The sequence below is a fragment of the Artibeus jamaicensis genome, unplaced genomic scaffold, assembly GCF_021234435.1.
Source record: "Artibeus jamaicensis isolate MK-2021 breed Jamaican fruit bat unplaced genomic scaffold, CSHL_Jam_final contig_685, whole genome shotgun sequence".
Taxonomy (NCBI): domain Eukaryota; kingdom Metazoa; phylum Chordata; class Mammalia; order Chiroptera; family Phyllostomidae; genus Artibeus; species Artibeus jamaicensis.
Genome location: NW_026521924.1, coordinates 14,455,555 through 14,471,650, shown reverse-complemented (window position 1 = coordinate 14,471,650; position 16,096 = coordinate 14,455,555). Strand labels below are relative to the sequence as shown.

Here is a 16,096-nt window from a genome sequence, read left to right as displayed (position 1 = left end):
GATCTCCTCCTGTCTGTCTGGCTCCACCAGGACCTACCAGGTTCCAGTGGGAAAGACAGACAGGGCTCGGAGAGCTTTCCAGAGAGTTTCTTCAGCCGTTGGTATTGGTGGGTGGGGGGGATACCACTCCAGCATTTCTGTGGTCGGTGTCAAGATGCCTCCAGAGAACGCTGGACAAGGAGGCAGCTTACAGGAGCCCGTGCACTGGGGGCGGTGATTGGCTGTGCCGCCTTAGACGGAGCCCTTTCCTTCTCTGAGCTCGAATTTCTTCGTCACTAAAATGGGGAGAACACTGGTCTGCTGTGGGGAGAGGTGACAAGGAGTCTGCATAGGAACCTGCAGATGCAGGTGGCCCTCAGGAGACATTCCAGCTGTGCACCTGCCCCCCGCCCCCAGGGCACTGTGCTGCCTGGGGTCCTTCAGCTGGTCTCGTCCCAGGGCTTTCAGAGGTCTGCAGGGGACCATCTTTACTGCACGGATGGAAAACAGAGGCTCATCGAGGGCTAAGGGGCTCTGGTCCAGGGCCAGAGCCAGTACTATGAACCAGGGTCTGACACTTCCTGGGCAGGACCCAGCTGTGACCTTGATAGTCTGAAGCAACTTGGGATGAGCTGGAGCTGGGGGCCAGCCCTTGGGGCTCAGGGAGGCTGGGAGAGGAGACAGAGGGAGAGGAAAGAGATGGCAGTCACCGAGACCGAGGGAGGAAATGTGATCACTGGTTCTTGCCTTCCCACATCCCTGATTCCTGAGACAGGGCTGGCTGCCCACTGCTTGTCCACGTGGCTTGGGTGGGGCTGACCCTGCTCCCCTGGTCCTGGGCATAATCATGCGGCTCAGGTCTGCTCAGCGAGAATCATGGTGACAAGTACAGGGGTGGGCACAGGACCAGGCCTGGCTGGAGGGAATCGCGCCTTTGCTGGGACTGGTGAGCTCTTCTGCCTTAGGGATGCTGAGCTGGGAGGTCACGAGCCCAGGACTGGGGGGGCCGTCTTGTCAGGAGAGAACATGACTGGGAATGAAGTCAACGTGGCAGACGGCAGAACCGAGAATGGAGAGGGACGTCATTTGAGTCCCCTGGATCTAACTGCACCTGAAGCCATTCCTAGACTTCGTGTTTTGTGAGCCAATCCATTCCTTAGGACAGGGTTTGGACGCCCTGAGCTGGAGAGTCCTGGCCGGGAGGAGGAAGGAAGGTGAGAGGGAGCGGTGAGTGTCTGAGAACAGGTGTCCGAGAGTGACCCGAATCAGCCTCTCAGCCTTTCCAGAGAACTCCAGCGCAGACAGGGATTTGGGCCCTCGCCCCCTCCGGAGGGGTCTGTCCCTGGTGCTCACAGCTTCACCCTCCTCCTTTCTCTAGCACATGGCAGAGTAAAAATAGATGCTGTGGACACAGCAATAAATGCTCGCCTTGGCTGGGTCCAGGAGAGGGGATGACCCGCACTAGGGGCCGATTTCTCCCCCATCGCCTCTTTGGGAACTAGTGTTTATCAGGCACCTGCCGCGTGCCAGGCTCTGCTCCGAAGCTGACACACACGGTCGCATCTCCTTGCCTCGGCCCAGAGAAGAGTGGGCGTCGTCCTCTCCATTCCACGGACGTAGCAATGGGGGCTTGAGAGGCTGAGCCATGGGCCTCATGTCCAAGAACTACAGCAGGTTGGACTGACTCGGGGCCCTGCCCACGGCACCACCCAGGGGTGTCCAGCCTTTTGGCGTCTCTGGGCCACAATGGAAGAAGAGTTGTCTTAGGCCATGCATGAAATACACTGTGACATGTATTCACAAAAAGAAAATCTCATAGTGTTTTAAGTGAATTTGCGACTTTGTGTCGGGCCGCACTCACAGCCGTCCTGGGCTGCGTGAGGCCCGCGGGCTGCAGGTTGGACACCCAATAACAGGGTAGATGGGTGTTGATCTCACTGGGATTGGAGACGGTGACACAGTGACGAGGGTGGGTGGCAGAGTGGCTGTGGCCCCTCTCTGACCTTGTCCTCTGAAAGAAGCTCACGAGGAGCCCCCGGCCCCCCAGGCCCCAGCTGTAGCACCATGTTGGCTGGGGCAGGAGGACAGGGCTAGGGGCTCCTGGCCCGGGTTAGACCTGGGAGGGTGGGACCCAGAGACTGGTGTCCTGCCCAAGGCAGCGAGGACAGTTCCAGCTGTGCCTGTACTTGCGCTGGGCCGAGCTGGGCTTACATGGAGCGCCGAGGGCAGCCCTACGCAGTGAGCTGGCCTCCTGGGCCAGAAGGAGCCTTGAAGAACACTTCAAGGCCCAGGGCATAGACAGGAAATTTAGTTCTAGACCCTTTTGCAGGGATGGTGTATGTCTGCCTTAATCCAAAGTTCCCTTCCAGTTGTTTTGAGAGGCTGCCTGAGACCGCCACTGTGGCTCTGATGGCCAGAAAGGGTGAGTAGCTGGGGGTGGGGGATGGCGCCCTGGGGCTCCTCCTCATGACAGTCGAGGACTAGCCTTTTCCAGAGGCATCCGCAGCCCCGGAGATGCTCTGGAATAAACAGGGCCCGTTTTCAAACAAGTAAATTTGGACGGAGCTGCCCGCTATCTAGCCCCTACATGGGCAGTCACATACAGGCTCACCCGAGTCCTGCGGCTAGGGGCGCCTGTTCACATCGCTTTCGCCTGGTGCTTCCCTCGCACTTGACCATGGGTACTCTGAGAGGGGAGTCGGAGTTATTCTCTGCGGGGCACATTCTGGGGCCTGGTGGGGGTAAAGAAATCTCTCTTAGATCTCCTGGAGCCCCTGCGAGACCAGGGCTGAGCTGCGGGTGTTGGCTCCCAGGAGCAGTTGACAGTGTGGGGTGAAAGTAGTGACCCCTATTATGGGGTGTATGCAGCCTTGGACAGAAAGTTCAAGGACATCTCAAGGCTGAGAAAGCTTGGGACAGGAGATGGCCTGCCTGCTAACTCTGGGGACAGAATCTGGGTCTTCATTTAAACAGTTTCCTGCCTGCAAGGACCTTCCTACCTGCCTGAAATTGTACCGTGAGTGAAGCATTCCTTTGAGGAGTCAAGCTGTCTGTTCCCCGCTCATTCAGGGCACCGTGACCCTCACACTGACATCGCCCCCACCCCTGCAGAAGACTGGAGGGAAGAGGAGGAGCAATCCTGCAGAGACACAAATGCCTAAATGCCCACCGTTTCACAACCTGAAGGGGACAGGGACACAGCTGACTCTTGGGGACTCCCTGGGGCAAGGAGGGCTGGCTCAGGAGACCCAGGAGTCCAGGCCCAGGCCCTGGCACTGTGTCCTGTGTTTTGGGTCCTGCTTGTCCAGGAAATACCAAGTCCTGTCTCCTCCTGTGGGTCCAGCCTCCACACGCAGCTGCTGTCAGATGCCCAGGGGGCGCACCATCATGCGCGCGGCGCGCAGTGAGTAGCTGGCGCCCTGGAAGTAGTGCCAGCGGATGCCGTTGAGCTTGCGCACGTGGTTGTGAGCTGGGTAGTAGATGCCGTTGAGGTTTGAGAGGCCACAGGCGTCAAACCACCACCCTGGTGGAAGAGAGGAAGAGGCTTTGGGGAGCTGGGGGCCCACCAGTCGGGTGAAGGCAGCCCCCTACCCCAAAGACTAATCGGGCTGTTGCCTCCTCCAGGAAACCAGCTCCTGGGAGACCGGGCTGGGTGGGAGAGGGCATGGCGGTGGGAGGGAGACTCCCAGACACCCAGCCGAAGGCCTCTGGAGGGTGGCCCTGGACTCTGGCTGCCCCTCTTGGCCCCTGCACCCCCAACCGTTTCCCCAACCCCTCTACGTCCCTGTCTCTCTCCCTCCCTGACCTCCTCCCCGCTCCCTCAAAGTCTCCTTGTTCCCCTCTCTGCATGGGGTTCCAACGCTCTTTGTCATTCCAAGTCTCCACACCCCGTGGGTCTCTTTCTCTCCCTGGTGGTCTCTGTGCTTGCCTGTCACTCCGTGGGTCTCTCTCAGTCCATTCTCATCTCTCTCTGATGGTTACGTCCGTCTTTCTGGGCCCGCCTGTCTCTTACACACCGTGCTCCTCTCTGTCTGTCCCTGGTCTGCATTCCCTTCTCCATCTCTCCCTTTGTAATTCCGTCTCCACGCCAGTTCGGATGTTTCTGTCTGTCTCCATCTTTTCTCTGTGTCTCAGGCGGACTCTCCTAACTCCCATCTGTGGGTGGACGGGGCTTCCCCCACCTGGCACCCACCTCCAGACAACATCTGGGCGCACTTGCAGAGGCAGTTGTCATTGTCTGAGTCCTGGGTGCTGAAGTTGGTGCCCTGCAGGACCAGGCTGCTCTGGCGCCCCGCCGAGCCGCTATACCCGCTCAGAGAAAGCCTGGAAGCCACCAGAGGTGGTGGTGGGAGAGGGGCCCGGAGTCAGGCTGGGGCCGGCTGAGGAAGGGGCTCCGATCTTGTTGTTCCGGGGGAGGGAGCTGCAGCCTGGGGTGCGTGGCCCATCTCCCCTCCCAGCTTGCCTTCCCTGCCTGCTGCCTCTCAGGGACTGAGCACCCACCGCGTGCCTGGCCTCCCTCGTCTCGCTGAACCTGAGTCTTACACAGGAGTGAGCATGATTATGATAATAATACAGTGAGGGCAACAGCTAACATTTAAAAAAAACATCTACGCTGTGCCAGGCATTGTTCAGAGCACTTTACATGGTTTGATTCATCTCATTTAGTCCTTACAACACTCAGTTATTCCCATTGTACATATGAGAAACAAAGACCCCAGGGACCCAAGGAGCCTGCCTAAGGGCTCAAACGACAAGGGGGAGAGCCCAGATCCCAGCCCCTGGAGCCTGACTTTCGAGCTACGTGCATTTTCTTCCCCTGCTGACCATCTGCAAACCCCAGCCCCGTCATGCCTCCTTACATCCAGCCACTTCCTCCAGGAAGCCTTCTCTGACCACACCAGCCCACTTAGATCTCTGCCCTGGCTGAACCCCGCCCCTATCCCTGTGACTTCCACATCTGCAGCCGGTCGGGGAGGGTTTGTATTTCTCTGCTGGGCTGTGAGTCTCAGCTCTGCCTCTCGCCAGTTGCCGGACCTTGGGCAGACTACTTCATGTCTCAGCTTCAGTTTCTTCATCTTTAAGGTGGTAATGATAGTATATGAACAGTGAGGGGCCCTGACGGGTGTGGCTCAGTGGACTGAGCACCGGGCTGCGAACCCAAGGGTCGCTGGTTCAGGTTACAGGCCGGGTCAGGCCCCCAGGAGGGGCCGCGTGAGAGGCAACCACATATTAATGTTTTCCTCTTTCTCCTTTCCTTCTTCTCTCTCTAAAAATAAATACATAAAATATTTTTTAATGAAAAACCCCACAGTGAGGGCTTTGGTCGGCTGTTGTGATCCCATGACTTCAGTGTGTGGTGGGTGCAGAGCAGCGCTGACACGTGACAAATGCTCAGCACAGGCAACACTGCATGTCACTTGTCCCCGTGCTCCCTTGGCACACAGCTGCCACAGGCCTCCACCTGCCTAGTCGGAGAGTGCTGGGTGCCTGCAGCGGAGAAGGGGCTGTACTGGCCGCTGAGGTGAGCAGCCAGTTTGGGAGCAGTGAAGAAGGTCCTGCGGGTGAAGGCAGGTGGATGCCAGCTGCGGTCCGGGCGGCACGGGGAAGCTCTGGTTCTTCCAGGGCGGGGCCTGGGAGATTTTCCCAGTGGGGTCCGGAAGGAACGTGGGGCCTGGACATACAGACTGGTGAGGTCCCTGCAACTCCTACCCACGGGCTCTGTCTGTGGTGAGACAGGGACATGTCCCTCAGGGTCCTGATGGCTGTGACCAGCCATGAGGCTCTAACTGTGCCCTTACACATGCCACCAGGGGCTTAACTGACTGCTGTGGCAAACTGCCCATCCAAGAGGCCCATCTGGCCAGGGGCTCCCAGGGTGGGGCGGGCAGGCTGGCCCGCCCACTAATATGGTCCTGACTTTTCCTTCCTGCCAAGGTGAGCTCCTCTCGAGGGCTCAGTGAGGTGAGTTCAGAGCCAGGCTTGGGCGCAGAGTGAGGTTTGGGGTCAGACTCAGTCTGGGGCTGTGTGAAATCAGGGCTGAACAAAGCCGATGGTTCTTGTGGGCCGCTCCAGCAGTCCTGGTCTCACTCCTGCGCCCAAGTCCTCAGCTCAGGCCCTGCCTCTCTTCCTCTCCCCTTTGGGAGCCAGCATGGGGGTCTGTGACCCCTGGGGGACCCCCGAGTCACAGACCAGCTAACCCCACTGGACCCATTGTTCAAATGTGCTTTGAGTATATTCGAAGCTCAGTCCCAGGGAACCCATATAAACCCACAGGTCCCTGGGGATCGCCAAGTTAGATATGGCAGGTGCATCTTCCATGTGTCCGTGGGCCTGCACCTGAGTCTAGGTGTCTGTGGTGTGTGCATTTGGATGCCACCGTTCCACTCGTGTGTGTTTCATTTGAGTTTGTGCTAGAATATCTGTAGTGGGTGCAAGGGTGTGCTCTGGAATCTGCTTGCGTGCCTGCAGTTGTGCATGATTTACCTGCAAGTGATTCTGTGGGGGACATTTGTACATGTGTCTGGGTGTGTGCCTGTGCATGTTTGTGTAGCTGTGCACTTGTGTGGTATTATGCTCTGCGTGTGCCCCAGGGGTGTGGCGAGCCCCTGCACATGTGCACGTGTGATGCTTGGACATGTAGTCACGTCTGGTGGATGAGTGCCTCCGAGAGGCACATGCCTGGTGTCCGTGTGTGATGACGTCTCGTCTGTGCCTCTCCCCTTCCCTCCCCGTGGACCACTTTCTCTTCAGGCTTACACATGTACCCCAGCGGGGCTCTAGAGGTCCCCATTGTTGTGACTGACGAATAAGGGTGCCCCTCCTGCCCCGATGCCCATGCCCCAGCTGCTGACTGTGCTAACACATTGCCGCCTCTGGCTTCCCTAGGGGGATCCTCCGCACCTCACCAGCCGGCTGATTCTGTGCGGTGGTGGCATGGGACCAGTGGCTGTTCTGTCACTCTCCCCCTGGCCCTCCTTTGGCATTTTCCAGACTCCACTGTGCTTTCTGGGATCTCTGCCCCCAGTGAGCAGGGACTCTTCCTTGTGACTTCAGCAGCCTTTGAAAGAGGCTTGCTCAGGTTGCAGGTATCTGTGGCCAGCTGAATGTCAACTCTCTCTGTCTTCTTTCAGAATATTCTTACTGTCTGAGATGCCCTTTCTACTTTCTTTGTCTGGGGGATGCCCACCCATTATAGGCATCACCTCAGTGCTTCAGTCTCCACATCACTAAAGGGGGTACAGCAATGCTCACCTCAGAGTGCAGTGGGAGGTTAAATAGAGTAATGTGCCTGGAACACGGTAGGTGCTCAGTAAGTGCTCATTCCTTTTCCTAAACAGAGCCAAGGGCCAGGCTGAGGGAGGGAGAAAGACCTTGACAATATTATGATGTGCTCATATTTAAGCTCATCTTGTCGTTAAGAAGCAGAAGAGCAGAGAGGCCAGAGCCTTGACTCCTCCAAGTTCACAAAGCAAGCTAGGGCAGAGCTGGAATGAGCCCAAGTCCCCTGATTCCAAGCCCAGGGTCTTTTCATCTCTCCCCACAGCACAAGACAAGCTGGAGAGGTCGCCTCTCCCCTTCTGGGCCTCTGTAAAATGACTGTCTTGGGTGACTGACCTTGGAAGGCCCTTCCTGCTCTGAGGGATGGCAGCATCAGCAACATTCTGTCCACCCCACCCCACCCAGTGGCTGGGATGTGCTGAGTGCTAACCAGCTGCCTCCAGATCCTGTGACGTGTGCCCAAATGGGGGACAGATGGTAGGAACAGGAAACGCCCAGGGACTGACCCTTGGTGCAGACTCGGTAGTCACTAGCCAAGGGTCCTCAGCCCACCCACCAGCCTGGGCCCCGAGCCCACCTGTACAGCTGCTCCTCGCTGCCCAGCTGGAAATGTTCATACTGGGCATAGGCCTTGTTGCCTTCCCAGTCTTGCAGCTCCAGACGCAGAGAGTAGGCTGACCTGCTGGTGAGCTGGTGCACCAACTCATTGCCCAGCCAGTGCTCCCCCGCTGGGTCACCGAAGCCCTAGGAGGAGAGGGGGGTCAGGGCGGGCTGTATGCTAAAGAGCTGGGCTGGGCCAGGGTCTGGGGCCACTTATCCAAAACCACTTTGCCTGATGATGAAGTTCACAAAGTACAGTGTGGGCAGACTTGAGGAGGAGGGAGCTCCCCAACTTCTAGGGCAAAAAGACTTTTGCTAATGTAAAAGCCCGTTAAAAGTAACTGAACCACATTCCTATTAAGTTTGAGAACAGGCAAAAATTCATCTGTGTCCATGGAAGTTAGAATGACAACCTCCTTTGGGGGAGCACAGACTGGAGGGCATGGGGGCTCCTGGGGCGCTGGGAGTGCCCTGTGTCCACCTCTCAGGGGTGGCCACGTGGCCAAACACATATGGAAACACTTACTGAGTCTGATACTTAAGATTCATGTACTTGGTGCATGTATGTTAAGTCCCAATTTAACAATTAAAGATTTTATTCAGCTGCATAAATGGTGGAGTACACATTGTTCAAGGACCTGGAAGCCACTGTAAAATTTCTGCAACACAGAGCCAAAGGGGAAAAGGATTCATGGACTTGGACACCAGGGTGGTGATTGTGGGGGCTGAGAGAGGTAAATGGTAATGGAAAAATACAATAAAAATAAAGAATAAAGAAAAACACTTTAAATACTGAAGAAGAGAAGATTCAGCAATAAAGAAATGTAAAGAAATAGGAGTCACCGGTGTCCTAGGTTACAAACCAACGCCCTCGGTGAGAACAAGAATTCAGCACCAAGGACAGGGCACCCCTCAGCCCCACTGCCCCCATTCCAGTCTTGCTGTACCACTGATTACTAATACTCAGCACTCTTCTGTGTGTTTCTGCATCCAAGCACCCTATATCTCTTTGCCATTCTAACGACTGTTTAAGACCCAGTAGGTTCAAGAACACTCATAGCTTATATCAAATGGACAGCCAGCAGGCACAAAAAAATAATATTGTTGCATTTCCTTGTGGGTGTCTTCGTTCATTTGTTTTGCTTTAGAAAACTTTTGAGTTTTTCAGTCAGCTTGCCAAAAGTCCTTTATTCAAAATTTAATTAAAAAACTGGAAAACAATTGAGCACTATTTCTCATTTTGTAAAACGTACATGGTCTTCTAGCCAACAATTGCACATTACAAAATCTCTCCAGCACACATGGTCACGTATGTGTGTGAAGACAAGGAAATTCGTTTAAGCAATTCAGCCAGGGGTGGGAGAACAAGATTACTATTTTTCTGTTTCTTTTTTTGTATTCTTTCACTTTTTTAAAAGCAATGAATATATGTTGTATTTTCCAAAAACTAAAACATAAAGTTAAACTTTCATTATTAGGGTGTATGTTAGAACTTGCAAGAAAAGGTTAAATTTCAGAGCATGGAGTCCTGGAAAGCTTAAGGACAAACCATTTCCCTGCCAACAACCCATCTCCCACACCAGGTTTCAGGGCTGAAAAGCACCCCCTGCCTCAAGGCAGTAATGTTACCTGTTTATAATCTTTCCACTTCCGCTGAAAATTCACGCTGCCATCCTCACGGCGCTGGATGAGGGTCCATCCACCTCCATTGGTATCCATGTCACAGAAAACCTGAAGGAATTGGTGGGGGCAGGGGTTGGGTGCCCTGAGAGGCAGCTGGAAGCCAGATAGGGGCCAGCTCAAGTGTGATCTGGCCAACAAGATGATGGGGAGCCTGGTGGTCAAGGGCATCAGGACGATCCAGGCTCAAACTCCCCATCCACTGTCATCATTTTCTAAAGGGCAAGTGATGCCCTCTCATAACCTTTCTTCCCTCATCTGTAAAGTGGGATATTAATACCTTAACCTCCTTGTGCCTCAGTTTCTCATCTGCAAACTGGGGTGGCTGTGAGAATTAAATGAGAGGAATCATCTAAAGAACATTCTGAATAAACGCAGGCTTTTCACTTGTTACTACTGTAGGGCTGCGTAAGGATTAAGTGCTGATAGGTGTGACGTGCTTGGCACACAGTGTAGACTCAAGAAATGCCTTTCTGTTCAGTGGACAGATGTTTTCTGAGCACTTCCTGTGTGCTGGGCTCCATTCAAGGCACTGGATGCCAATATGGATAAGAAAAACAGAGTTCCTTCTCTCAAAACGCTTACCACCTATGGGCAATCTCATCTTTCAGTCTATCTTTGCTCACATGTTATTTTTTCCAGCCAGTTCATTACATGTCCCATGTTCAGTGAGGACAAACTTGGTGCCTAGCCCTGGATGAGAAAGAGTCAGAGACAAATCAGACATAAATCAACCCTCAGCATTGGCTTGAATTGGAGGAGGCTGTGATGGTGCAGGCAGACTATTGGGGTAGCTACAAGGGGAGCTTTCAAGAAGGAGCCACTGGAAAACCCTGGAAGGCTTCCCAGAGGAGGTGGCATTGGAACAGGGCTTTGATTGATAATGTGTCTGCCAGGCAGAGATGAGTGGGAATGGCATTTCCAGTGGAAGGAGCAGCAGGAGTAGAGGCTCTGAGATGGCAAAGGCCTGCTGAGTGAGAGAAGACAGTGGCATCTGCTGCGAGGGTAGCAGAGGGTGCAGTAAGGGAAACCGAGGCCTGGAGAGGGGAAGGGACTTGCTCAAGGCAGGTGAATCTAAAGTAAAATTTAGGTTCGATTCCAGATCTCTTGCCTCCAAGGCCAGCTCTTCCCTCTCTATCAGTGTCCCCAAATTTCAGCCATTCACACCTTCCCAAATTCCACCAAAGCTGAATACTTAATTTCACATAGAATATTTACTTAAACATGATATTCATGTAGAATATTTACTTGAAATTTTTTTTCACTAAAGTAATACTTAGACTAAATGTATTTTAAAAAGAAGTCAGTAGTGTAAGTTGAAAACTAGTAACACTTGCCTTTGTTCAGATAATCGTAAAATAAATGAAAACAAGACAGTGTTGTGAAAGTCTAGCTAGAAATTGTGAGTCTGGTCTCCTGTGTTGAAAGGGTAGTGTGGCCAGGGTGTTGCGGATGATCTGAAAACAGGCTGAGCCATTCACCTTGATATATTCAGGAGGGTTGAAAGGAAATTAAAAAGGGAAGTAACAAGTGTGAATACTGGCAAATTGTTTCCCACACCCTTCCACTGCTGGGCCTGGCCCCCAAACCCTCCCTCCTGACTTCCACACTTTCCCTTGACCCCCCTTCCCACCTGATCACTGGACCTCAAAGCTCAGGGCGGCCTTGAGAGTCACTTACGGAAGAGAGCCCCTTATTTCCCACGCGGAGCAGAGAGCCCCCACTCCTACCTTTAGCTGACTCTGTGTCAACTAGAAGGGAACTTTTTTGTGTTAAGGCCCTGGAATTTCAGGGTTTGTTTGCTACATCAGCTGACATGACCTTCAACAGAGAAATATTTTCCTGTGATTCCAACGTAACAGCATCTCTGGAGAAGATGCAGGAGAAGGATACACTCACATTTGGCAACTTCTGCTTTAACCCCATGAGCTGACCCCAGGCTGAGTGCAGGGCTCAGAAGGGAGGGCCACCCAACCTTCTTTGAAGTCTAAAATGTTGGGCAGGCCTGAAGTTGATGGAGGCAGGGGGGTGATTGTCTGTGGCCCTTGGCTCAACACCTCTGAGAGCCTCAGCCCCCGAGAGCCCCCTCACCTTCGTGGGCTCTGTCATATTGGCCACACGGATGGTGTAGATGCCACTGGCATTGGCCCCGAAGCGCTGGATCTCCGCACAGTCCTGGAACACCTGCTCGGCTGCCGTGACGGAGGCTGCAGTGGGACAAACCGAAAACCACCAGAGTGAACTAAGGAGAGAGGGGAGGGGCCTGGCCCGCACTCCCGCCTGTTCTGTGCCAGGTTCCGGGTTGGGAGTCCCTGGGGACAGGGAGAAGAATCAGACCTGGGAAGGTTTCCTAGAGAAAGTGAGAGTGAGCTGGGACCTGGGTAAAGAGCAGGAGCTCCCTGAGTGGTGCCGGATACGGTGTTCCAGGCAAAGGGAACAGCATATGCGAAGGCTCCAAGGTGGGAACAGTCCTGGTGTGTGCAGCGAACAGGGTGTGATGAGGGGGACGGAGTGAGGCCAGGCGGGGAAACGACTCACACCAGAGAACAGGGCTGAGGCCAGAGAGAGCTGGGGTTGTTTGATCAACCTGAGGGGAGCAGGGCTGAGAGAGGGCCACCGAGGAAGGGCACGTGAGGCTGAGGTTTCAGCAGGGGCCAGGTCAGCCTTGAATGCCAGGCTGAGTAGCTCAGACTGTGTCAGGGAGTGTGGAATGGAGATGGGAGGGGATAAGACTCAAATCAGGGAGGCCAGAGATGAGGCTGCTGCGGTGGAGAGGGTACTCCCCACTTCCACGGACCAGAAGACCGAGGCCCAGGAGTGAAGTAACCGGCTCAAGGGCACACGCTGGCAGGGGCGGAGCCTTCCCTCACCCCGGGGATCTGTCCCTGGAGCTCCCTTGGGTGGGAGGCCCGGGGTCACCTCCATAGGCCACCCCTCAGCTGGACATCCCTGCAGTCCTGGGGAGCTGACCACTGGTCTTAAGAGCCCATGTTTCTTCTCTCAGTAGAAGAAGTTAATGACCAAATCCCAGTGAGCCCCGGGGGCTTCAGGCCTGGCCTGAAAAAAGTGACCGTTGACAAATAAACAGAGAGGGCTTCAAATTCCCTTCTCTGCCCCCTTTTAGTGGGATCCGGTTAGAGTTTGAGCTGCGACTCTGCCACAGAATCCGATCTGTAGGTAAGGTGGTTATCCAAGAATGGGGCTAAAATTCCAGATGGATATGTATCCTCACCAATGAGGAACCAGGAGGCTACCAGGGGGCAGGACTTCCTGTCTGGGCCTTGTACTCGAACCTGGACCCTAGGCCCTGGAGCTGGGGCACTTGTTAGAAGGAGGCAGTTTTTCCTAGATCACAGATGAAATGATTAAGGCCCCAAGCCATGTGCAGAACATTCCCTGGGCAGAGTCTCCGGGGCCCCTGCTCTCAGGCCCCTGGTCCATGGGAAACTGCAGTCCAGCCAAGCCTGGGAGAGGTGCAGGCGTAGAGGTGAGTGGGGATTTACAATAATATCAATAAAAGTGAAATATCTACTATGTGTTGGAGCGTTTCTTACCCAGGTGCTGCCAGGGGCAGCGTCAGGCCAGGAAAAATGTTTTCAGGGGGTATAACAGTAAGCATGGGCTGGTGCTGATGCAGCAGGCAGAGCTGGCCGCAGCCCGGGTCCCTTTGAATCTCTAGGCTGGTAATTTGTACAGCACGGTCCCATTTCAGTCCTAGGCACCGTGCTCAGCCCCTTCATGTACATGAACTTATCTGGTCTCTATACAAGAACTCTATGAAGTAGATGTTATTGTGATTCCCATTATAGAGGTGAGGAAAATTGAGGCTCTAAGGTGTTTAATGACTCGGGCAAAGTCGCAGTGCTAGTAAGTGAAGCAGCCAGGGCTTGAACTCTGCTCTGTCTGACTGCAAAACCTGCGCCCGTCCCACTCCCCACTCCCCTTGGGTCTCCCCCACTGAGCCCACACGAGGCTGCGCACACAGGCTGTGTTAACGAAGGCTGCTTCCGACGTGGGGCATGCATCGGGGTTTTCCTGCCTGTGTCCCTGTCCTCCTCACCTTCTGAACACCCTGCGCTCTCCACCCACTGCCAGCCTCCCCCTCCCCAGGACAAAGCGACACAGGCTTCCTAACTAAGCTTCAAGGATGCCTGGTTCCGGCGTCTGTCTCCATCCGATCTTCGGTTCTACACCCAGTGGCTAATCCTCTTTCAGTGTCCCCATTCAGATGGGAAGAGAAACGACACCCTACTGCCTGTCCCTGGTGACAGTGGGGAAGGAGAACAGGGCCTTTCGGCCAAGGGTGCCCGAGGTGAGGTGTCCAACACAACTGTCCCCCAGCCTGGTGAGCAGGCGTTGGGCCACAGCTGGAGACTGGGTTAGTGGTGAGCCCCTGGGGAGAGGTGTCATGCCAGGACCCCATGTACCGGGCTGAGCTACAAGAAACCCACACGTGGGATTAATTTCGGCGGCCTCCCTGCCAGGGCAATGCGCCAGCTGGTAATAGCTTTGGGTCACTCTGTAGCTCATGGTTTGGACGTATCTGCTTCTCCTGCCTGTAGCTTCCTCGGGTCTCACACCCCATTCAGAGTGTCTGCCAGCCTTAGATGGAGCCATGGTGCCATCCTCTGCTCCCAAATCGCTGCCAGCCATGCTGCCTGGCATCCAACACTGTTGCCACATTCTGGGTGCTCTTAAGGCTTTCCTGACTCCCATCTCGACCCAGCAGCAGTAGGAGCCCTTTCCTGCGTCTTTTTCTCTCCCCCACCGCATAGTTCCGATCAAGCTCCATAAAACAGGCCTGCCCTGTTCACACTTCCCCAGGGACTCCCCACTGCCCCAGGCTGAAGTTCCCTTTCCCTACCACAGCATTTTTTAGGCCTTTCATGGTCTGGAAAGTTCAGAAACACTGCTAGCAGAACTTCAGGCACATAGTAGGCACTCAACAACTACGCCTTTCCTTCTCCTTCCCTCCGAGACCCACAGAAAGGAAGGGTCAGCATTTTTGCACGAGACACAGGCCATGACTGTGTTGTTCGCTGCTGTCAGCCCGGCACCCAGCTCTGGGCCTGGCCCTCGGTGGGTGCTCAGGAAGTGCTTGCTGGCTCAGTGACTGCAGCCGGAACCAGGGGTGCCTTGGCCACCCCCAGGGAACCCCGTGAGAAGGAGCCGGTGAGGGATAGGGAGCTGGCCTATGCGTTGTTCTCTGCTCTCAGAAGTCAGGGCCAGGGGTGCGTGGTCACTTCTGTTTCACCCTCTTGGGCTCATGGGCAAGGGTATTAGGGTGAGTGAAGTTCCCAGGGGAGCTGAATCCAACCTCCTCATTCTGTAGGTAGGGAAACTGAGGCCCAGGGAGGGGCGGGGCAAGCCCAAGCGAGTGGGAATGGAGTATGGGTCCTGGAATCCAAAATTATTAGTCTAAGCTGGTGGAGTCCTTGTTATTATCATCGTTTCCATTAAACAAATGGGGAAACAGGCTAGGAGAGGCACAGGGGCATGCCCAGAGTTACAGAGTCTGGGAGAAGAGGCTGGATTGGTTCCTGTTGGGACTGTTGACGCAGTATTATCACTGCTTGTCGTTATTTCCGTCTCACAAGTGGTGGTAGAAGGGTGAGGACTTTCCGGTGGTGGCTTCCAGGCCCCTGGGTAAGCAGTGTCTGCGGCCAGCCCCTTCCCGCCCTCCTCCCGCCCCATGCGTACCCGGCTCACCAGTGCCCTGAGCCACCAGGCTCAACAGGTGCCGCACCGACTCCAGCAGCTGGTGCTGCTGGAGCTGTAGGAGGTTGGAGTTGCTGCTGGTGGCACGCAGGCTGCGCTGGAGGTCGGCGAGGGCGCCGTTCTGGCGGCTCAGCAGACGCCGCAGCTGCTCCTTCTGCCCGCGGAGGCTGGCCAGCTCTGCCTGCTGCTGTGTCTCCAGCGCTTCCACCCGCATCTCCAGGGCACTGCGGGGAGGGGCGAGGCAGGGCGCACAGAGGTGAGCTCGCCGCAGTCCCCAGCAGGTGGCCACACTTGCACGCTTTCCCCTGGGTCCCAGGGTGAGTTACAGACCTGCGCTGAGGCTCAGAGAGGTAGAGTGTCCAGCTCAGGATCGCAAAGCCCAGAGGTCGGTGGCAGAGAATGAGGACTGGAGAGAAGAGTAAGATGGATTTGGGTCCAGTACAGAAAAGAAGTAGGGGTGGGAGGAACATGCCAGCAACCAGGTGGCCAGGATCAAATCCCAAGTCTGCTGGCCCTTTGATTCAGCAGTCCACTATCAGGAAGTAACGCCCCCCCCTTGGGAGAGAGGGCGAGAATGCCAGTGGGGAGAATGCCCGGTGGGAGGCGGGCTGTGAGAGGGTAAAACAAAACAGCCTACATGCCCAGTAGCCAAGGCTGGCAGAGTCTGTTCTGTCTGGTGTCTCGGGAAATACTCTGGAGCCACGAAGGGGGAGAAGGCAGAGCTGGGTGCACAGAATTGGAAAGATGCTCAGGACTTGGCGTGGGACGACCCTGGCACATCAGTGCCCCTGGTCTAACCCCACATGTGGGAGGTTAAAAAAGAGAGAAGGGGGAAAGTATT

At 55.0% G+C, this 16,096-nt stretch overlaps 1 protein-coding gene across 2 annotated transcripts in view; it reads right to left on the bottom strand.

Annotated features, from left to right (window-relative positions):
• Positions 1 to 1,754: 1,754 nt before the first annotated feature.
• Positions 1,755 to 16,096, bottom strand: part of ANGPT4 (angiopoietin 4) — a 33,135-nt gene continuing 18,793 nt past the window's right edge. For both annotated transcript variants that reach the window (XM_037143155.2, XM_053671003.1), the window contains 6 exons: positions 15,238 to 15,479; positions 11,629 to 11,744; positions 9,487 to 9,588; positions 7,835 to 8,001; positions 4,172 to 4,302; positions 1,755 to 3,502 (listed from right to left, as the gene is read on the bottom strand). In XM_037143155.2, coding sequence (XP_036999050.2) covers positions 3,342 to 3,502; positions 4,172 to 4,302; positions 7,835 to 8,001; positions 9,487 to 9,588; positions 11,629 to 11,744; positions 15,238 to 15,479 — 919 coding nt within the window. In that variant the 3' untranslated portion in view covers positions 1,755 to 3,341. The remainder of the gene's footprint in view (positions 3,503 to 4,171; positions 4,303 to 7,834; positions 8,002 to 9,486; positions 9,589 to 11,628; positions 11,745 to 15,237; positions 15,480 to 16,096) is intronic.